The 18745-nt window shown below is 49.1% G+C and overlaps 2 protein-coding genes and 1 long non-coding RNA gene across 8 annotated transcripts in view; 1 reads left to right on the top strand and 2 right to left on the bottom strand.

The window, feature by feature from the left end:
• Positions 1-2053, bottom strand: part of LOC128774281 (pleckstrin homology domain-containing family M member 1-like) — a 31894-nt gene extending 29841 nt beyond the window's left edge. For 3 of the 6 annotated variants that reach the window (XR_008418834.1, XM_053893135.1, XM_053893139.1), the window contains exon 1: positions 1921-2053. The gene's annotated coding sequence lies outside the window, so the exon portion shown is untranslated. The remainder of the gene's footprint in view (positions 1-1920) is intronic. The other 3 variants (XM_053893137.1, XM_053893138.1, XM_053893136.1) reach the window with 2 other exon arrangements.
• Positions 2054-2105: 52 nt separating this feature from the next.
• LOC128774283 (uncharacterized) lies at positions 2106-10824 on the top strand. The gene is made up of 4 exons (XR_008418835.1): positions 2106-2158; positions 5622-5754; positions 8971-9399; positions 10735-10824. It is a non-coding gene; the product is annotated as an uncharacterized LOC128774283 (long non-coding RNA).
• Positions 10825-14206: 3382 nt separating this feature from the next.
• Positions 14207-18745, bottom strand: part of LOC109261934 (leucine-rich repeat-containing protein 37A2-like) — a 45007-nt gene continuing 40468 nt past the window's right edge. Inside the window, 4 exon segments of the mRNA XM_053893144.1 lie at positions 14207-14402; positions 14504-14646; positions 14726-14780; positions 16326-16375. Of these exon segments, the coding sequence (XP_053749119.1) occupies positions 14300-14402; positions 14504-14646; positions 14726-14780; positions 16326-16375 (351 nt within the window). The 3' untranslated portion in view covers positions 14207-14299.

The raw sequence follows: 18745 nt of genomic DNA, 5'->3' as shown, positions 1-18745 counted from the left end.
GGCACACAGTGGTGCTCACAAAATACTTGCTGAATGAACAGATGAGTAAAATAAAAAGGCTCAGACCGTTTCAGACTGTAAGAAGTTGAGGTATACAACTTCTCAGTGGTGGGGTCACTGCGGAACTCCTTCCATTACACCAAGCTGCCAACAGGCTGAAACCCTTCAGAGATCACACCTTAACGGAAGGGGATGTTGAAGGTAAAAGGACATCCGATTCTCAAAGGCGTGAGACTATAAATGCAAGCAAAGACAAGGGGTCTTCTTTGGGGTCCTTTACAATGGCTGTCAAATGGCCAATCCTTTGGAGTTTGGTCACCAGAACTTAGAGGGGATGTGCACCCCCAAATCCCAGGAGATTATAAATGTTAACCATGGAGCCTGGGTGCCTCAAGAATGTCTAGCTACTCTGAGATAACTTGACTCTCTGTGTTCATGGGTAATCAAAATGGTCAAAACTCAATGATCCAGCACCTGCAAAAAGAGGAAGCAATTCAACAGCCTCCACGGAGGCCTCGGCGTCCCCAGGATCCACTCATCTCTACTCTTCACAACATGTAACGTCACCTCTGGCACATTCGGTAGCGGGACTAATCTACAACCAGTTCTGGCCAGGAGGAGCACTGGGTGAGGGTCCTTTCTGAGCGGCAGGGCAATACACATGGACATGATTCTGTGACCACAGCCAACCCCACACAGTGGAACCGCTTGAGTTTCTCCAGATCATCACCCAAAAGGAAGTGATAAGCTTCCACTGCCCCAGCTGAATGAGTAGCTCCCTCACCTTCCAGGTATTTGGATGATACCTATCATTCCAGCAGCCAACGCGAGTAATGTAATATGGATGCCAGGAATACAATCCTTAAGGACAGGTACAGGGGGCCTGACATCCAGGAAAAGCACTTGACCCACGGGAGAAGGATCTCTACTCCTCCACACTTACTTACCATCTGAGGCCCTGCCTCAATTGAGGTGTTCGGCAAGTGCCTGGCTCTGAGAAAGCAGGTGGGGTTGGCAGGGGACTGCACTAGGTTCTCAGATCAAATGGGGACCACATCAAGGGAAGAATGGGCACAGAGCTGGGATGAAGAGTTGAAATGGGGATAGGAAGACGTCAATCTAACAAGATTGGGTAGGGGTGGTGGGAACTAGGGCAGCAAGAGTTGGGGGGTGGTTTAGCAAAGACTCAGGAATGAAGTGTCCTCAGGCTGGCTGGGGATGGAAAGAAAGTATGTGGTGGGCTTGGAAGTTAGGGGTTGAGTGGGTGAGGACAAGAAGATACATACAAGACTTGAGATAGGGCTGAGATCAGAGTTATCAAGAAGAGGGCGGTAAGCGCAATAGGGCATCTACTGTAGTGGTAGGTATTAAATGAGTGGGGGGAGGTGGGTGTTTTGGCTGAGCAGACCTTGGGGGGCTGAGCAGGGGGGCTGGGATAAGAAAGCTGAGCCTGAAAGGGGGTAAGCCAGAAAGACGGGGAGGGGGAGGGGGGGCTCGAGGAGGTTTGCGTGGAGCACTGGGATTGCCAAAGGGGTTGAGGGGTGAGAAGGAGATGCGTTAGAGGGAGGCGGAGGGAAGTGGCTGTCCTAGGGGTTGGAAGTGGGCTACCGTGGGGTCGAGTGTGGCTGCACTTACGCAAGACCAGTGGTGAAGGGGTGAGGGTAAGGGCTGGGCTCGGGTCACGGGTGGAGAAGAGGAAGGGGACGGGTCGGTCAGCACTGGCTGTTTGGGCTGAAGGCTCGGGTCCGAGTGGGGTAGGGTGCGGGGCTCAGGCCGGGAAGGGAAAAGGCTCTGAAGCAGGACAGTTTCAAAGCAACCAAGGGTTTGCGATCACGGACAGGGCTGGTGACCCATCGCCCGTTCTCGTCTCGGCCCCGCCGTCCCCTCCTCACCCTCCTCGCCCTCTGACCCCTAACTCACCAGAGGGAGCGGGGAGGGGGCGCGGGGCACTCCTGGCCACTGCAGCCCCTAAGCCTCCGACCAGGCGCTGCGGCCTCCCGGCCAGGGACAACAGGAAACGGCGCTCGCGGCGCCTGACGCCATCACGTTGGTTCGGCGTCCGGCCCCGCCCCCGGACCGCGGAGCCAAGCGCAGGGCCGGCGGAGCCTCGGGGCGGGGCCAGCGCTCAGGAAAGCCCAAGTTCCCAGCCCCAGAGCAGGTGAGTGATCTGGGAGGCTGGGGACTCTGCGACCCGAGATGCGCACGAAGAGGCGAGGCCACCAGGCTAGCCCACCAGTGTCGGGCGGAACGTGTCCTACTGCCCGCCCCCAGCAGTGTCTGCGTCTCGCTAGATCCCGGCCGCCTTCTGGGTTCACGACCTTGCCTGGGCACAGCACTATCTACCGTTGAGGCTGTCTGTTGGCCTCCTGCCCGGAAGGTTCCCACTTGTAAAATCGGAACAATAACGTCTACCCTAGTTTTGCCTCCCTGAGGGCATCAGTGCAGTTGGTGCTTCCCGCCTGGTGGTTCTCAGGAAAAGCATACAGGTTTTGATCACCCCTATCACCAAGGGAGCACCTTTAGGTACCCGTCAGCCCCCAGGCATGAAGCTTAAGGTTCTGGTTATTCTCATCTAGCCAGGAAGTTGTTTGTTTCCTTTACTTGGTAGAGTTGACATTTCTCTTTCACATGGACTCAGAACAAAAGGTCAAGAGTGTGTGTTGGTGGGGGTGGGGACAGATGTCTTGTGCTTTGGACACTTCATACCTGCAGGCTTAGGTCAAGTGGGATCTTAGGGCCTGAGTGTGGGGTGAGTACTGGGGTGGAGAGGTACTGCTACCTGCAGGTCCAGGGGGACTTTGGGGGTGTCTACAGGGCTGGTCTGGGAACGGGACAGTTCTTGGAAGAAAGCTCCACTGATCTGGGCCAGGCTCTCCATCAGCCTTTCTGGGAAGGGGAGAAGAAGGGGTCCCAGTGCCTGTTTCCATTTATAAAACCAGCTGTTGGAGATGTGGCACCTGAGTGTGTGCGGGCTGCCTCTTCAATAATTCTCTCTCTAGGAGCGAGAACCACCTCTCCTCGATTTTAGACTAGATGAATCTGAGTACATTTAGTATGGTTAACAGTTGAACAGAAAGTTAGAAATAAGGACACGGAGGGATGCCTGGGTGGCTTGGTCGGTTAAGTGTCTGACTTCGGCTCAGGTCACAATCTCACAGTTGTGAGTTCCAGCCCTGCATTGGGCTCTGCGCTGACCGTGCAGAGCCTGCTTGGGATTCTCTCTCTCTCTCTCTCTCTCTCTCTCTCTCTCTCTCTCTCTCTGCCCCTCCCTCGCTTGTGCTCTCCCTCTCCAAAGTAAATAAACGTTAAAGATAAATAAATAAGGACACAGAAGCAAAGCATTATCTTAGCGTTAAACAACTTGGAAAGTAAGGAATTTACTGGGAAATCCAGTTTCCTGGGCAAAAGGATAGTGTTTCTGGTTATAATTATAGCACATCAAGAGCATCAGTGTCTTGATACAAGCATGCCCTCCCCCAGATGGAGCCAGCAACATTCCTCAGTTCTTCCAATGAATTTTTGCGCAGCCGCTGTCTGCAAAAGCTGTGGGAACCCCGCATGGTAATCTCTTATCTATCTTTTCAGGAGCCCCTGTCTCCTGGTCTTCTCTTACTTCTCAGGCCTCTCGGCCCCTCTGCAAAGTCTACGGGCTTGTCCTCCTCTCTCCATCTTACTCTGGCGCACATTTCCACCATTCGTGGGCCACGAGTCCACCAGGTAATCTGAGGCCGGAAAAAAAAATCTCCCATTACCCTGTTATTTGAGCAATAATAAAGGTACGTGCAAAGTGCCATGGTGCCAGAGAAGAGGCCTTGAAGGTTATCCTGGCGGAAGCAACTTTTATCTGAGCCTTCCGGGTGGACACAGGAAAGGGCAATGCCTGCGAAGAGACTGGTAGAGAAACGGCCGGTGGGTAGGAATGCAGACTGAGCTCAGGGGAGGGTGCACGGAGAGGTGGAGAGGAAGCTAGGAAGTAAGGCTAGAGTAAGGGGAGGGGGCTTAGAATGGAAGGGGGAGATAAAGACAGATTGGGCAATGGGGAAAGGGAGGAGGCACAGACACAGCTGGAGGCCAGTGCAGGAAGGGCTCAGACGCTCACAAAGGCACTGGTCTGTCAGATTTCAAGCACTACGCATAGTCATTCAAAGCCAGGCAGGAGGACTGCAGGCATCTGAATTTCTCGGGGGTCTAAGGTGTAGATTCCTGAACCCCGCCCCTGCCCTGGAGAGTCACTCTGGGATGAGGTCCAAGTATTTAGCCTTGACCCAAACCTTTTCTGCCTCTTGCCCTACCACCCGTGGATCTGAAGGGTGAGAAAATGTGAGAATCTCTCCTTAACCTAGGAGCTGAAGGGCAAGGGATTTAACAGGTGTGGAAAATAGAGGCTCCTATTTGCCAGATAGGAATTTTGATTTATCCTTAGCAACCACCCTGAAGGTAAGCACCATTGTTATCCCCAGGGCATAGATGATAAAACAGGCTTAAGAGAGGTTAAGGAACTTGGGGGCCCAAGGCCATACAACTCATAATTACTACAGGTGGGATCCTCACCCAGCTCTGATTCTAGCTGGAGAACTAGCATAATTCAGTGGCCCAGCAAGTGGGCTTTGGAGCCGGGAATGCTTAGGTTTGAATACCGGCTCTACCCCATACTGTTTTCTAGGCCTTCCCTAAGACAGCGCAGGGCCCAGCACAACCCAGCAAGTGTGGGCCTGAGACCACTGCCACAGTCAGTGGTTTTCATAGGCCCCTCGAGATGGCACCAGAGATAGAAACTTCTAAGTTTGATTGGTGGTTAGAAAAGAGAAGTAAATCACAACACGCTGAGGCCCCTCCGCCTCAGGCAGAGGGGCCAGAGTGTGTGACTTCCGGGAAGTTCCCCAAACTATCTGAGCCTCAGTTCCTCATCTGTAAATTGGGGAAAATATCAGTTGCCATGAGGATTAAATAAGATAATATCCTCAGGACGGTTTCTGGTCTGAAGTAAGCACTTGAGGATAACTAGCTATATTATTATTATTATTATTATTATTGTTACAGTTTTGGCTAATTTGTACCTACCCAGTTCAGTCAGATCTCCGTTTTCTAACTGGTCTTTGAGCACTGGAGTGAGAGCCTCTCTTGTTTGAACCCCAGATGTATGCTTACTTGGTCTCTGACCGAAATCATCTAAGCAGAACTAATGCCACCATTTCTTTTGAAACCGGAATAGGTAATGTTCTCATGGCTTCTGTTGCAGGAAGCTGGTTCTTCCCACTCTCTTTAAAAAATGGATTTAAAGGGTTCGTAAAAATTATGTGTCAATTCTATCTCAATAAAGTTGGACACAAATACAGCTTTGAGGTGCTGTTGACAAAAGAATGGACTCTTTAAGCCTCCCAAATGTTATCACACATAGTTTACAGTTCAAATAGTACGAAATGAAGTGGTGAGGAAACAGAATGACCCGCAGCAGCTTCTTGCCTCGACCATCCCCACCCTCCTGGGCCAGCTCGCCAGTCCTCGGTCCTCCTTACCTCTCGCTGGATCTTCTGGTGCTTATCTCCACCTATCTTGTGTTTCTAGCTCTTAATTCTTCCATTTAAAAGAGTGTTTTAATTTTTTTTTTTTTTTTTTGAAAGAGAGAGAAGGAGAGAGAGAATCCCAAGCAGGCTCTGCGCTGTCAACACAAAGTCCGATGCGGGGCTCGAACCCACGAACCGTGAAATCGTGACCTGAGCTGACGTCAGACGCTCAACCGACTGAGCCACCCAGGTGCTCTGATTCATCCATTTTAGACACTATCTGTGGACTTCCTAGCAACACAGGCAAGGAGTTAGGTCTTTAACACCCCCCACCCATTCCATTCTTGGGGTTTAGTTTTGTCACTCTTGCCCCATGATTGATAGTGGTTGCAGAATTGTGACTAGGTAAGCATTGTTCACCGCAGAGCTTGCTCATGTAGTCCGATGGCACTCGTTTCTGTCCCCTGACCCCCCGGGGTTTAATTTCTTCTCCTTCTCTTCCTGTGCTGCCCGCCACGATCACTCCTCCACTCCGCTCCAGTGCTCTGGCATGACAGTTAGTGCCGTTTCCCTCGGCTACCTCCTTGACCTGTCATACGCTGCTGTCCTGGAACCTTCCTTCGCTGCTTCCTGGGCTGGGGTTTTCCTGGCTCCCTTCTCTTCTTGCTTTCTTTACTCTCTCTCTTAATCTGCAGTTAAGAATCCCTTTCTAATATTAAAAAATAGAATGGTCTTCGGACCTGCTCGTGATCGTAGGGATCCTTTCGATATCTATTAATTGGGACAAAAAATACAGAAAGACCAAAAGTTACTATGAAGGCACTCCTGCTCTTAAGTGAATTTGTGTTTTACTCACAATAGCATCTATGAACGTGTGAAAGCCTGTTCAAAGTTTAGGCTTAGGGTTAGTTCAATCTAGCCTCAATGTCTGGTCTTCCATTTGTCACCTCGCCCCCTCAACTTGCCGTGAGACAACCCCCTCTCTTGACTTTCTATTCAGTTCCTGTGCCCTAGCAGAGACTTAAGTACTGGTTTAAGGCCCACCTTGCAGGTGCACGCTGACCATGGCTGGCCAATCAGGGTCTCCTCCTGCCAGATACAGGGTCCAAGCAGACCAATCAGAGGCTTTTTGAAGACTGGCTTTCCTTTATGAGGCTTGCTCAACCTCAGTGGAGAGTTGGAGTTACTAACGACTATCTTTGCAGTCTTGGGGCATCCATCCTGAAGCCTGAAGCCGTCATGGAGGAAAGCACAACTGAGGGATAGTTGGGGAGAGAATGACGTTTGAGCGCTAGATGCGGCCAGCTTGAAGATCTTAGGCTTCCCGGTTATGTGAGCCGATACACCGTATGACATTTTTGGCTTAAGCATATTTTAGTTGGATTTCTTTCACTGGGAGCATAAAGAGCGGCGACTGATATCCTGTCTTTGTGAACTTGGGCAGGTTATACAAGCGGTGCGTACAGACTTGGACCGTGACAACGCAGCTCCCACTAGGTCCCCTATGGCTGCCCTGTTATCAGCCTGAGCCTGAGACAGCTTGACATTGAATAGCCCGTTTTAGGGACTGGAGGAAACGACTTACCATGAGTCACTGCCCTAAAATATGCTTTCTACCCACATGCCCGGTGCCTGGAATTCTGTGGTGATGGTGGCATTCCTCAGGGTTAACCATGGCTCTCTTCAAACGGTTCTCCTTTGGAGTGTGAAGTCTGCGATATTTAACTTGTAGAAGTCCTTTCTTCTGGAGGTCCCTCTGGCAGGCAGTGGATCCAGGATGCGGTGTAGACAGACCTAGGTACACATCTCAGTTCCCAATGGCACAGTCCCTTTGCAGCTTTGCGGGCAAACCCCTAGCACTGTGTGCTGACCTTTAGGAGGTCAGTCTGTATCACATAAGGAATCCTACGCAGAGAGTGAAGAAATGGTCTCAGATTCACCCAGTAATCTCCCTGAGTCAGCCCTGAGGGCAGGGCCTGGCCCTAGGCGTTGGGAAGAGGAAGGAGATGTGATTCTTGTCTTGTCAGGGCTCCTGACCTAATAGAGAACTGCGGTTGAGTCTTCACATGGACGGACGCTGTCTTTCACTCTGCGCCATTCGTAGGTGACGCCTAGAAGAGCAGGGCCACCGTGTTGTAGCCTCTGACCCAGGACTCTGTCACATTCTGGGAGAGAGAATTATGGGCCCTCCCCGCATCCCCGCTCCTGCTGTGTCTCCTCGTGGCCACAGTGTACTTTCCCATCCCCTGGCTTGGGGCTTGGGGCTGGTTCCGTGCTTAGGCTCGAAGAGGCCCGATGGCTCTTTTGCTTGCTCTCTTACGCTTCTCTTGGGTAGCCGCTGCCTCTTCAGCCTGGGTCCCGGCAGCAACACAGGGAGAAAAGACCAGCAGTGAGAAGCAGCGCCGATCCAGCCAGCAGGGCATTAAAGTACAGCGGTAACGGCCAACCTGTGAGAATCGGTTTCCCAGCCTCCTCTGAGTTTTGAGGATGGTCTATTAGTTAGCACTGTTGTGGCAAAAGATAACAGATACATGGATTCCCTCCGTTATCAGGTTACGTACAGGTTCAGCTGCTGCAGTAGAGACCCAACACAACAGTGGTTAAGTGATTTTTTTTAATTCTTTTTTTTTAATCCTTTTTTTCGGGGGGCGGGGGGGAGAGTGCAAGCGGGGGAGGGGCAGAGAGAGTGGGGCAGAGGATCCAAAGCGGGCTCTGCGCTGACAGGCTGACAGCACAGAACCCGATGTGGGACTCAAACTCACGAACCCCGAGATCGTGACCTGAGCTGAAGTTGGATGCTTAACCGACTGAGCCACCCAGGCGCCCTTTAATTCCTTTGTTTTTAAATGTTTATTTATTTTTGAGACAGAGACAGAGATTGAGTGGGGGAAGGGCAGAGGGAGACACAAAGTCTGAAGCGGGCTCCAGGCTCCGAGCCGTCAGCACAGAGCCCGATGTGGGGCTTGAACCCACGAACGGTGAGATCCTGACCTGAGCCGAAGTCGGACACCTAACCGACTGAGCCATCCAGGCGCCCCAACAGTGGGTTAAATTAAAAAACAGCTTCTTGGGGGCACCCGGGTGGCTCAGTCGGTCAGGTGTCTGACTTTGGCTTAGGTCACGATCTTGCCGTTCATGGGTTCGAGCCCCATGTCGGGATGTGTGCGGACGGCTCGGAGCCTGGAGCCTGCTTCACATTCTGTGTCTCCCTCTCTCTCTGCCCCTCCCCTGCTCATGCTCTGTCTCTGTCTCTCAAAAATAAGTAAACATTGAAAAGAAATTTTTTTAAGAGGCAGCTTCTTGATCTCTCATATGATAATCCGGTTAAGTACTGGATCTGGGGCTGGTTCGGTGGCTCTTATGTCAGGGAGCCAGGCTCCTTCTGTTTTCCTGCTCTACCACCCTGGGGTGTAGCCCTCATCCAGACGAGGCCTTTGTACCGTTGAAATCTTCATTTCCTCCACAGTGTGGCGCCAGACCGCTCTCTGCCGCTGCCCTGGAAACACACGCAGCCTAAGCACCATTCCTGCCTCTGCTCTGGGCCTCAGGACTTTTCTTCTTCTTGAATGAGTGTGCTCCCGCCCCCCAGCTGGTGCTCCACGCCATCCCCCAGGTCTCAACAACATACCCCCACCAGGACCACAGGAGCCAGAGCTGGTCGTGCCTGGTGGTCCTCAGGACTGAGAGGCCCTGACCTCCGTGGGGGCAGGAGCCGGCCAGCATGACCAGTCGGGACTCCCAGGTTAAGAATCCAGTTGAGCCTCCTGGTCATCCTCAATCTGCTCTGCCCTTCGTCTCCCACCCCCAAATCCCTGCCGACCTCCAGCCCTGAAGAAGCCGGAGAACCTCTGCTTCCCCCACCTCCCCGTCCGCCTTGTCCTACTTCAGTAGTTTGGTGAGCATAAAAAGGCCTGTCAAAGTGGTCCCTCTGTTTGGGGGATGGGCTCAGGAGGGGTGGGCATGTGGGTTCGGAGGGTGACAGATTCTTTCTCCAAATGCTCGCCAGGCTCCTCCGAGCCCTCTTCTTGATTCGACCTTGCTTGGCCTGTGAAGGCGAACAAACACGGACGTGGTTGCTGGCAGCTCGTGGCCGCATCCCTAGTAGGACCCTAGCCTCCCTTAAAGTGCCTGCCTGCAAAACTCCCGGCTGTCTAAAGGATTGGCTGCTGAGTCCAGCCAACGCCTGAAGATCGGGCCCCTGTCTCCCAGCTTCTGTGAGAGGGCAGGAGCTTAACTTTGAGAAGTGTCAGCAAAGCCAGATGGGTCTCATATGGGCCAGCGTCCCTTCCTGCTTTTTGTCATCTTTCACTTCTGATTATAGAGCCCCCCAACTCATTCCCTTCCCTAGTCCCTCATTCTCCCTGTGAAATACCCCATCACCTCTGTAATAATCCCAGTCGGGTGCCTGCTCACGATGAACCCTTTCCCCTACGGCACTGCAATACTATGTTACTGACTGAAATCTGTCTGGATTACTTTAAGTAGTGTCTGCTTTTGTTTGTTTTCATCAGGGGAGGTGTGCAGGATCAGCCTTTTAATTTTTTTATTTTTAATATTTATTTTTGAGAGAGAGGCAGGGTGCAAGCAGGGGGGTGGGGGAGGGGCAGAGAGCGAGTTAGACACAGACTCCAAAGCGGGCTCCAGGCTCCGCGCTGTCAGCACAGAGCCCGACGTGGGGCTCAAACCCAAGAACCGTGAGATCATGACCTGAGCCGAAGTCGGTCGCTCAACTGACTGAACCACCCAGGTGCCCCAACAGCCTTTGAAATTAAATTATTTTCAGGATCAGCTTTTTAAGTAAGCATCCCAGGGATGTTTGCGTATAGAGGTCCAAAGGCTGTATTTTGAGAAAACATGTTTCCCTGTGGAGATCTTTTCTCTGGCAGCCCTTTTGAATGGGGGCTATGTTTTCTCAGATACTGCATTGCCAATAGTCCATCCAGCTTTAATTCCAGTGAGAACGTTCCAGAGATGAAACTAAGAATCAACTCCAGGCGCTTCTCCAGTCACCTCTGGGGATGAGTGTATGTCGTCAGCATCCAGCGCCTCACCTGCTGCCCAGCTAGAATGACACCTTTCAGGGTTTCCGACTTAGAAACACGACCACCAGGTTACTCCACGTGGACACCACCCCCCTTTTACAAAGCCTTTGAACACCCCCCCATCAGGAGGGGTTTGCTGGATGATGTTGGTTGGCTCTTGACACCCATTTCTAGCCCCTTCTTTGCAGGTCCTGGAAACCCACGAACCATCGTTGACAGATTCCCTCGACAGCAGAATTCTGCCAATAAAGCGTACCTGTGTGAAATTTGGAAGGCGGAGGTGGAAGGAGGTGGAAGCCATGCTTTTCTCCTCTGTAGCAGCAGACATGCGGGCCGAATGTTGGAGTCCATACTCCCCACCAGTCAGGCTTGGGGCCATGGGGCTGTAGTGACCCCGGCAGTGGCTTCCCGAAGTTTCCTGACCGAGTGGCAGCAGCAGCTTTGAATCTATGGAGAGCAACTGTGGTAAAGTAACCTGAGAGCTAGTGGTGCGATTCCCCCCTGGCCCTGACCTTCACCACCGCGAGCCCCACCAGTGGTGAGCACCAATTGCTTGTATGACCTTTGTGTGTGTGTGTGTGTTTGAAATATCTAGAATGGTTTGTTTTCCTGGCTATGGTAGTTTTAAAATATGTTCACAAAACTGAGGGTTGATGGGGGGTGGGAGGGAGGGGAGGGTTGGGGATGGGTATTGCGCCTGGGTGGCTCAGTTGGTTGAGCGTCTGACTTTGGCTCAGGTCATGGTCTCACCATTCATGGCTTCGGGCCCCGCATTGGGCTCTGTGCTGACAGCTCAGAGCCTGGAGCCTGCTTCAGATTCTGTGTCTCCCTCTCTCTCTTGTTCTCTCTTCAAAATAAACATTAAAAAAGATGTTTTTTGAGGAATAAATGTTTATTGTTGTTTTTAAAAAATTTTTTTAAATGTTTATTTTGGAGAGAGAAAGAGACAGAGACATAGAGTGCGAGTGGAGGGGTGGCAGAGAGGGTCATAATCTCGTGGTTGGTTCATGGGTTCGAGACCCGCATCGGGCTCTGTGCTGACAGCTCAGAGCCTGGAGCCTGCTTCATATTCTGTGTCTCCCTCTCTCTCTGCCCGCATGCTCTGTCTCTCTCTCCCTCTCTCTCAAAAATAAACATTAAAAAAATTAAAAGAAATACGGCAAGGTAACATTTGAGACTGATAAGTATTGTGCAAATTTGAGGTCGTGTCATAGAAACAACATTTTCTAAGCTTCACTTTATGAACCACATTTGAGCTAATGGAAATATTCCAAAATAGGAGAATGGAGTTGCCTGGAATCCCGGCCCACACTTCGGGAAGCCCAACTATGCACAGATGGGTCTTCTTGGTTTCTCGTCAGCTCTGTCTCTGTGTCCACCTCTCTTCTTCAAAAAGTCACCACCGGCCCCCGCTCCACCCAGCTCATGAAGGAGTTTGAGCTGGCATGAGGAGTTTCTGCCCTTGTGACCTAAGAGTGACTAAAGGGCCTAGTACTGCGCCTGGCTCAAAGCAGGTGCTCAACAAACAGTAGCGGCCACCATCCTCATCGTTATAATTATTGATTCTTTGATGGTAACCATGGCTTAGACGTCTCTGTACCCCTGCACCCTGCAGCAGGGCAGTATAACCGTCAGCAGGCTTTGGAGTTAACAGGCCTGGATTAAACCCCTACCTGGCAGTTTTGGATTTGCGGCCTTGGGCACCTGAACAGGGTACCTACATCCTTTAAGCCCTGTCCCCTTATCTGCCAGATGGGGATAATAAAGTATGTTTTCACGGACTGTTGGGCTAAATTAAGACTGCAAAACACCCAACCCAGGCCTTGACACCAAGTAAGCAAATAGTAAACTAGGTGCTGCTGCCGCTTCCGATTACTGTTACTCTCTAGTCTTGTGCTTTCAACACAGTTATTTGTTGGCTCACTGAAGTCACCACACAGAGACAGACACTTGGTGGCCGTTCTCACTAAAACGCTGGGGGAACGGGAGCAGGCACCAGGAGAACAGGTGTCCTTGCCCAGCAGCAGCAAACTAATAAAGCCGAAGAGGCACTGATGGGCCAATCACCCCGCTTGGAACCGTTCCTACCAACCCTGCCAAACCTGCTGGGCTGTGCCCCAGTCCTACTGTCCCCTCGGGGGACTCTGTTGGTGGCCAGCGGTTGGTGCCATATTCCATCACCTATCGCTAAGCCACCAGCATTTATTTGGGGGCATTTAAAGAGATTGTCAGGGGCGCCTGGGCGGCTCAGTCGGTTAAGCATCCGACTCTTGACTTCAGCTCAGGCTGTGATCTCACGGTCGTAAGATCGAGTCCCTCGCATCGGGTTCCACACTGAGCACACAGCCCGCTTGGGACTCTTTCTCTCCCTCTCTCTCTGCCCCTCCCCCCTTGCTCTCTTTCAAAATAAACAGACATTAAGAAAAGAGATTATCAAACCTTGTTAATTCAGGATTTCTTTTATTCACTACTGTATTTTGACTCTGACGTCCTTTTTCTAAAACCTGTCATTCATGTACTCAGAAAGCATAGATGACTTCATTATTTTTAATGTTTATCTATTTTTGAGAGACAGTGTGTGAGCTGGGGGGAGGGACAGAGAGAAAGGGAGACAGAGGATCTGAAGTGGGCTCTGTGCTGACAGCAGAGAGCCCAATGCAGGGCTCAAACTCCCACACCATGAGGTCATGACCTGAGCCAAAGTCGGATGCTCACTGGACTGAGCCACCCAGGCACCCCGACTCCTCCCAACATCCTAAATGTGACTGGTTAACGCCCTCCTCTGCAGAAGTGGAGGGATGTTTGCGTCTTCTGCACGTTGTGCTGCATTATCTCTTGGAATCGTGCAGCCCTGATCTGAGCTGGGTAGGAAAGCAGTGGTAGGTGTGGTGCTGGGCTGAACTGGAGAGAGCCCAGCCGCACGCATCCGACCCTCAGTGGGGTCAGCAGAGGCTAGTGGGGTACAGGTGAACAGTAAGTGCCCCCACCAATAAGTTTTCTGAAATAAAGGCCTGAGCAGGGCAGTCCTGGGTAATTACTGCTCTCACACATTCTTTAACCCTCCAGCATCTCCCTGCTAGCTCTCTGAGGGTGGGGACTTTTTTTTTTTTTTTTAAAGAAAACAAACAAAAAAACCCAATGGGAATTATCTACTAGCTTGTAAGGTTGAGGAACACCCTACTTCCAACTACACATTTTGTGTCTGAGTTTGAGCTCTTGGGAAGAAAGACAGGCCTCAGCCCTACAGTGGAGGTCGGCTCAGCGATCCAAATATTCTGGCAACCCCAAAGACCTCACAGAGGGGCCAGAGAGAGATGATCCTCTATGGGCAGGGGGTCAAGCGCGTTGTGAATAACTGGTATTTGGTGAGCCAGGGGAGAGAGCACCAGAATAGGCTGTTAATTAACTTAATAGTCTAAGCCCCTTGAAGATACGTTTTCCAGTTTCCAGAGACTGACCGTATCAGGGAAATGACGGAAAGACGCCCCGTTCACCCTACTTTGCCCATACTGTGTCTTGTGGAAATACTGGCTACCACGAGGGACTCTGGCTTCAGTCCTGCTTCTCTCGCCTGTGGCCCCTGTTGTCTGTAGATAAATATTTAACCGTTTACGTTTTAATTCCTTACCACGTGGCTAGAATTGGTTATGGATTTATACATTTTAATATGAGAAAAACAAGTATTTTATAAGCAATGCTGAGAAGCCAGTATCGGAAAGTAAACTTTGTAGGTGGCCTGAGGCAGGACGGCGTTCACTCTGTGACAATCTCACATGCTGTCTCACTCTCGTCACCCAGCTCTTCAGTAGTGGAATCTGTGGTCCGAGTCTTCTCTGCTGTGGCTTTGCCAGCCTCCCTGGGAAAAGGAGAAGAATGCCAAGGCTTTGACTCTCGAAAGGAACAATTCAACTCTTCATAATTTCCTCGTTTTAGAGAAAATCTTCCCCAATCACGTACCCTAGTTCCATCTTGAAAATCTCATCTTCATCAGAAGAATCCTTGTCGTGTAGCTTCTGTGCCATGTTTTTCTTGCGTGTGGCATTGAGGGGTCTGTACATGTCCCTAAGCCAAAGTGGCCACCTTCTCCAGAAAAAGCCCTCCTAGAAAACAGAAAGGACAACGTTAGGTCTGTTTCCCCTGCCTTCTCCAGCCACGGTACTTTATCCTCCTCAGATTTACCTGATTGTCACTTTCCTCTGAGCATCTCTTACGCAGCAGAGATCCAAAGAAGCCCCTTGAAGGAAACACACACACACAGACAATTAGTGATTCGTACCATTTTCCATGCCTCTCACAATGTATTTCTCCAGTCTTATTAGCAAGCAAAATCAACACAGACCTGGGATCTCAGAAATAATTCCATACATGCTGGGCTTTCAGAATTTTCCTGTGTCTGTCCATAATGGCCCCACAGTGTCCCTGGGAGACCTTTGTATGTAACTTGACATGAAGTATAGGCAGGATTTTCACCCTGCTCACCTTCTGGCCCTTGGCCAAGTGCCCTTGTGCAGTCAACAAACTGGGTGACCACACGGCAGAAGCACCTAACTCTCTCCAGAAGCATTTTACATCAGTCCCCGCCAGGCTTAGCCTCACAGGCATCATTTGCTGGCGGGTGGGGAGGTGTTTCTATTTTCCTAGCTGCTTTACCTTACAAGATGAATCGCACCGAGTGAATGCCTGAGTCCAACCAGCAGTTATCTAGCTCACTGACTTTCACACTGCAGGCAGATGAGTGAGTGAGTCGTGAAATCACCTGAAAACACACGGCTAGCGCTAAAACACAAAATACTCTTTTTGAATACAAACGGAATAGGGGGTACCTGGGTGGCTCAGTCAGGTGAGCAGCCCAAGTCTCGATTTTGCCTCAAGTGATGATCTCACAGATTGTGACATCGAGCCCTGTGTCTGGCTCTGTGCTGATAGTGTAGAACCTGCTTGGGATTCTCTCTCTCTCTCTCTCTCTCTCTCTCTCTCTGCTCCACCCTCCCCCCCAAATAAATAATAAACTTAAAAAAAAACAGAACAGAAAGAATCAGAGTGTATGGTAAGTTTGTTTTAGAAGGTACTTATGTCTATACGGTATGTGTGCACTGAGTTGTGACATAAAATGCAGTTCACAGCCCAAGAACAGTGTAGTCAGAGACGTGCCCAACTGGAAAGGAACCATCTTCTTTCTGGTTCTAGTGGTACTAGTGATACAACCGTCCGGCAAGATATCTTCCTTTTCTCCTTCTCCATCTCATTATTATAAAAGGAAGAGATAAATGATTATCTAAGGTCTCTCCCAGTTCAAATTCTATTGGGTCTGGATAAAGGGAATGGAGGGCGGGGCCTCGAAAACCAGAAGGAGGAAGAAGGAAGTTTTCCCCCTACTTTACGGGGGGGACTCATGTATTCTACCCTCCATCATGCTTGAAGACTAGCCCCTTCACCCCACGACTTTTGGCCCTCCCTATCCCTTCTCCAGAGCCTCTGAGAAGGTCTGTGGCCAGGCCTGATGCCCACCGCCAGCGGGAACGGGTCTGAACATTTCCACCCCCGTCCCCCCACGATCTTTCTTTAAAGGTCTAGTGAGCAGGTGCTCTGTGCCAGTCCCATTCTAACTCGGGTTTGGCTGGGCAGCTAACTTTGCTGGATCCAGGCAAAGCATTAGGCCAAATACGTATTCTTTCTGCCTTTGGTGATTTCCTGGCTGTAAAACAAGGGGATTGAAATAGATGAGTTTGAAAATCTAGTTCTAAAATTCTACTTTAACGATTGCCAGACTAATATTTACCTTGAGCTTCCTTCTTTACCTTCCTTGGCTGCTGTTCTATGAGAATAAATCTGTTTTGGAAGAAAACATGATCACAGTTACCCATCACAATAACCACTCCCTCCATATCTTTATTCATTCCTTTGCATTTTAGGTCTTATCTACCCAGTGAGATGATAACTTTTCCTAGGACAGGAATTTGTTGAATAGTCCTTTGACTCTTCAATAACACCTAACTCGCGTGCAGCTGGTAATACATTTTACTGACTGCCTCAGATAACATTCAACAGGTAATTCCTAATAAAAATTCTTGGGAGGAGGAAAAGAAAAGTGTCTACCAGAAACCTAAACAGCAGCACTGTTTTAAAATCAAGGACAAGAGTAGGATGTCTGTTATCACTGCTGCTATTCATTGGTGTTGAGGAGGTCCTAACTGATGCACTGGGGAAAAATGGAGTCGTGGAAAGGAAGAACTAAGACATATTTGCATATGAAATTACAGACAAACTAAAAGGCCCAAGAGAATCAACTAAAATTTTGTTGGAAGAAACATGAGAATTCAGCAAGATGGCTAGATATATATAAAATCAAGAGATCAACATGTAAACCTCAATGACTTTCCTATGTTCCATAAATAATTAATCAAAAGACGGAAGAATTATCCCATTTACAATTATCAATAAAAAGGCATAAAGTACCTAGGAATAAACTTAGCAAAGAATGGGTAAGACCTATGAGATGAAAACACTAAAGCTCTTCTGAAGGACATTAAGAAGAAACGAATACGTGATGTGAGACACTATTTTCCGAGAATAGTGTAAAGATGTCAGTTCCCTTCAAATTAACCTACAAATTCGGGGCAATCCCATTCAAATCCCAAGACAGTTTTTCAAACAAAAACTGGCCAGCTGACATTTGGTAGAGAAAATGTGCAAGCATAGCTACAAAATGGATGAAGAAGAAGATCACAGAGCAGACGTTAAAATACGTTCTTACAGAGCAACTGCAGTTAAGTATGTAGCGTGATACTGATACAGGAAAAGAAAACCAGGTTGATAGAATAGAGTCCAGATAACACTAGTATTTTGGATCCATGAAGAAAGAATGAACCATTCAATAAAAGATTTTAAAGTAACTGGATCTTTATGCAAGGGAAAAAAGTTAGATCCCCTACCTCGACCGTACCAAAACACCAGACAGATTCCATACAGATTAAAAATAAATAAATCACAACAAATATTATAAGAGTACAGAAGAAAATATCAGAGACTATTTTTATACCATGAGGCGAAAAGGCCTTGTTAACGAGGCCCATGTCCCATAAGCCATGAGGCAGATATGGTGACGGACTGTCCACACCCCCTGTTCATCGTAGTCCTTGCCCCCTTGATCCCCTGGATTGTTTGTCCTCTTCCTGTTGATTTATAAAACTCTCTTCATATGAAATATATTAATCCTTTCAAGGGCTTTCACTGAATTTCAATGTTTCAAATATTTGTCAGTGTTTTTATCGTGAAGGAGACGGAACAGTGGGATAGGAGCACAGGCTGACTGCAGGCACAGCTGGGTTCTGCTTTGGGTTTTGCCACAGGGGCCTTAAGCTGATCCCCTTCTATGTAGGAAAGAAGGATGGTGATATCATCCTCACAGGACTGTGGGGATTAAATCAGATGTCTGGTTTATTCCAAGCAGAAATCAGACAAGACGATCAAATCTATCAAATGTTTCTGCATGTGGTATCAGGTCACAAAGCTTTTTCTCACCACAAGATTATAAAAGTATTGATTCTGTTTTCTTCTAGCACTTTGATGGGTTCCTGTTTCTCTTTTTTTACGTGTACTGAAATATGTTTTTTTAAGGTGAGAAATAGGGATCTGTTGTTATTTTCCTCCCAAATAATTAAGCAGTTGTTCTATTACCATTTATTTATTTTCTTCCACTGATTTGAATACTAAAAGGTAACAATTTCAATGTTTATTTATTTATTTTTGAGAGCGACAGAGAGAGAGAGTAAGAGTGAGAGAGGGGCAAAGAGAGAGAGACACACACACAGAATCCAGAGCAGGCTCCAGGTTCTGAGCTGTCAGCACAGAGCCCAACACAGGGCTCGAACTCCTGAACCATGAAATTATGACCTGAGCCAAAGTAGGACGCTTAACCAACTGAGCCACCCAGGCGCCTCTAAAAGGTAACATTTTAAAAGTCCTAGTCACCCACGGATCTGTCTATTGCTGGACTCTGTAGGCTACTTCACATAAATATTACGTTGCATTATTCCTCATTGTGAAATTGACACAATGCCTCATCTCTTCCTTTGAACATCATTATTGTCCACTACAGGAAAAAAACTGCATGGTCTCTGACCTCAAAAAGTGTATCATCTAAGTAGGGAGAGGAAATAATGAAACCACATAAAAAAATATAAACACAAGGTTAAACCA

The sequence above is a fragment of the Panthera pardus genome, unplaced genomic scaffold (assembly GCF_024362965.1).
Source record: "Panthera pardus isolate Hobbes unplaced genomic scaffold, ASM2436296v1 HiC_scaffold_3, whole genome shotgun sequence".
Lineage (NCBI taxonomy): Eukaryota > Metazoa > Chordata > Mammalia > Carnivora > Felidae > Panthera > Panthera pardus.
The sequence above is the reverse complement of the archived record's forward strand: the minus strand, read 5'-3'. Positions and strand labels throughout refer to the sequence as shown.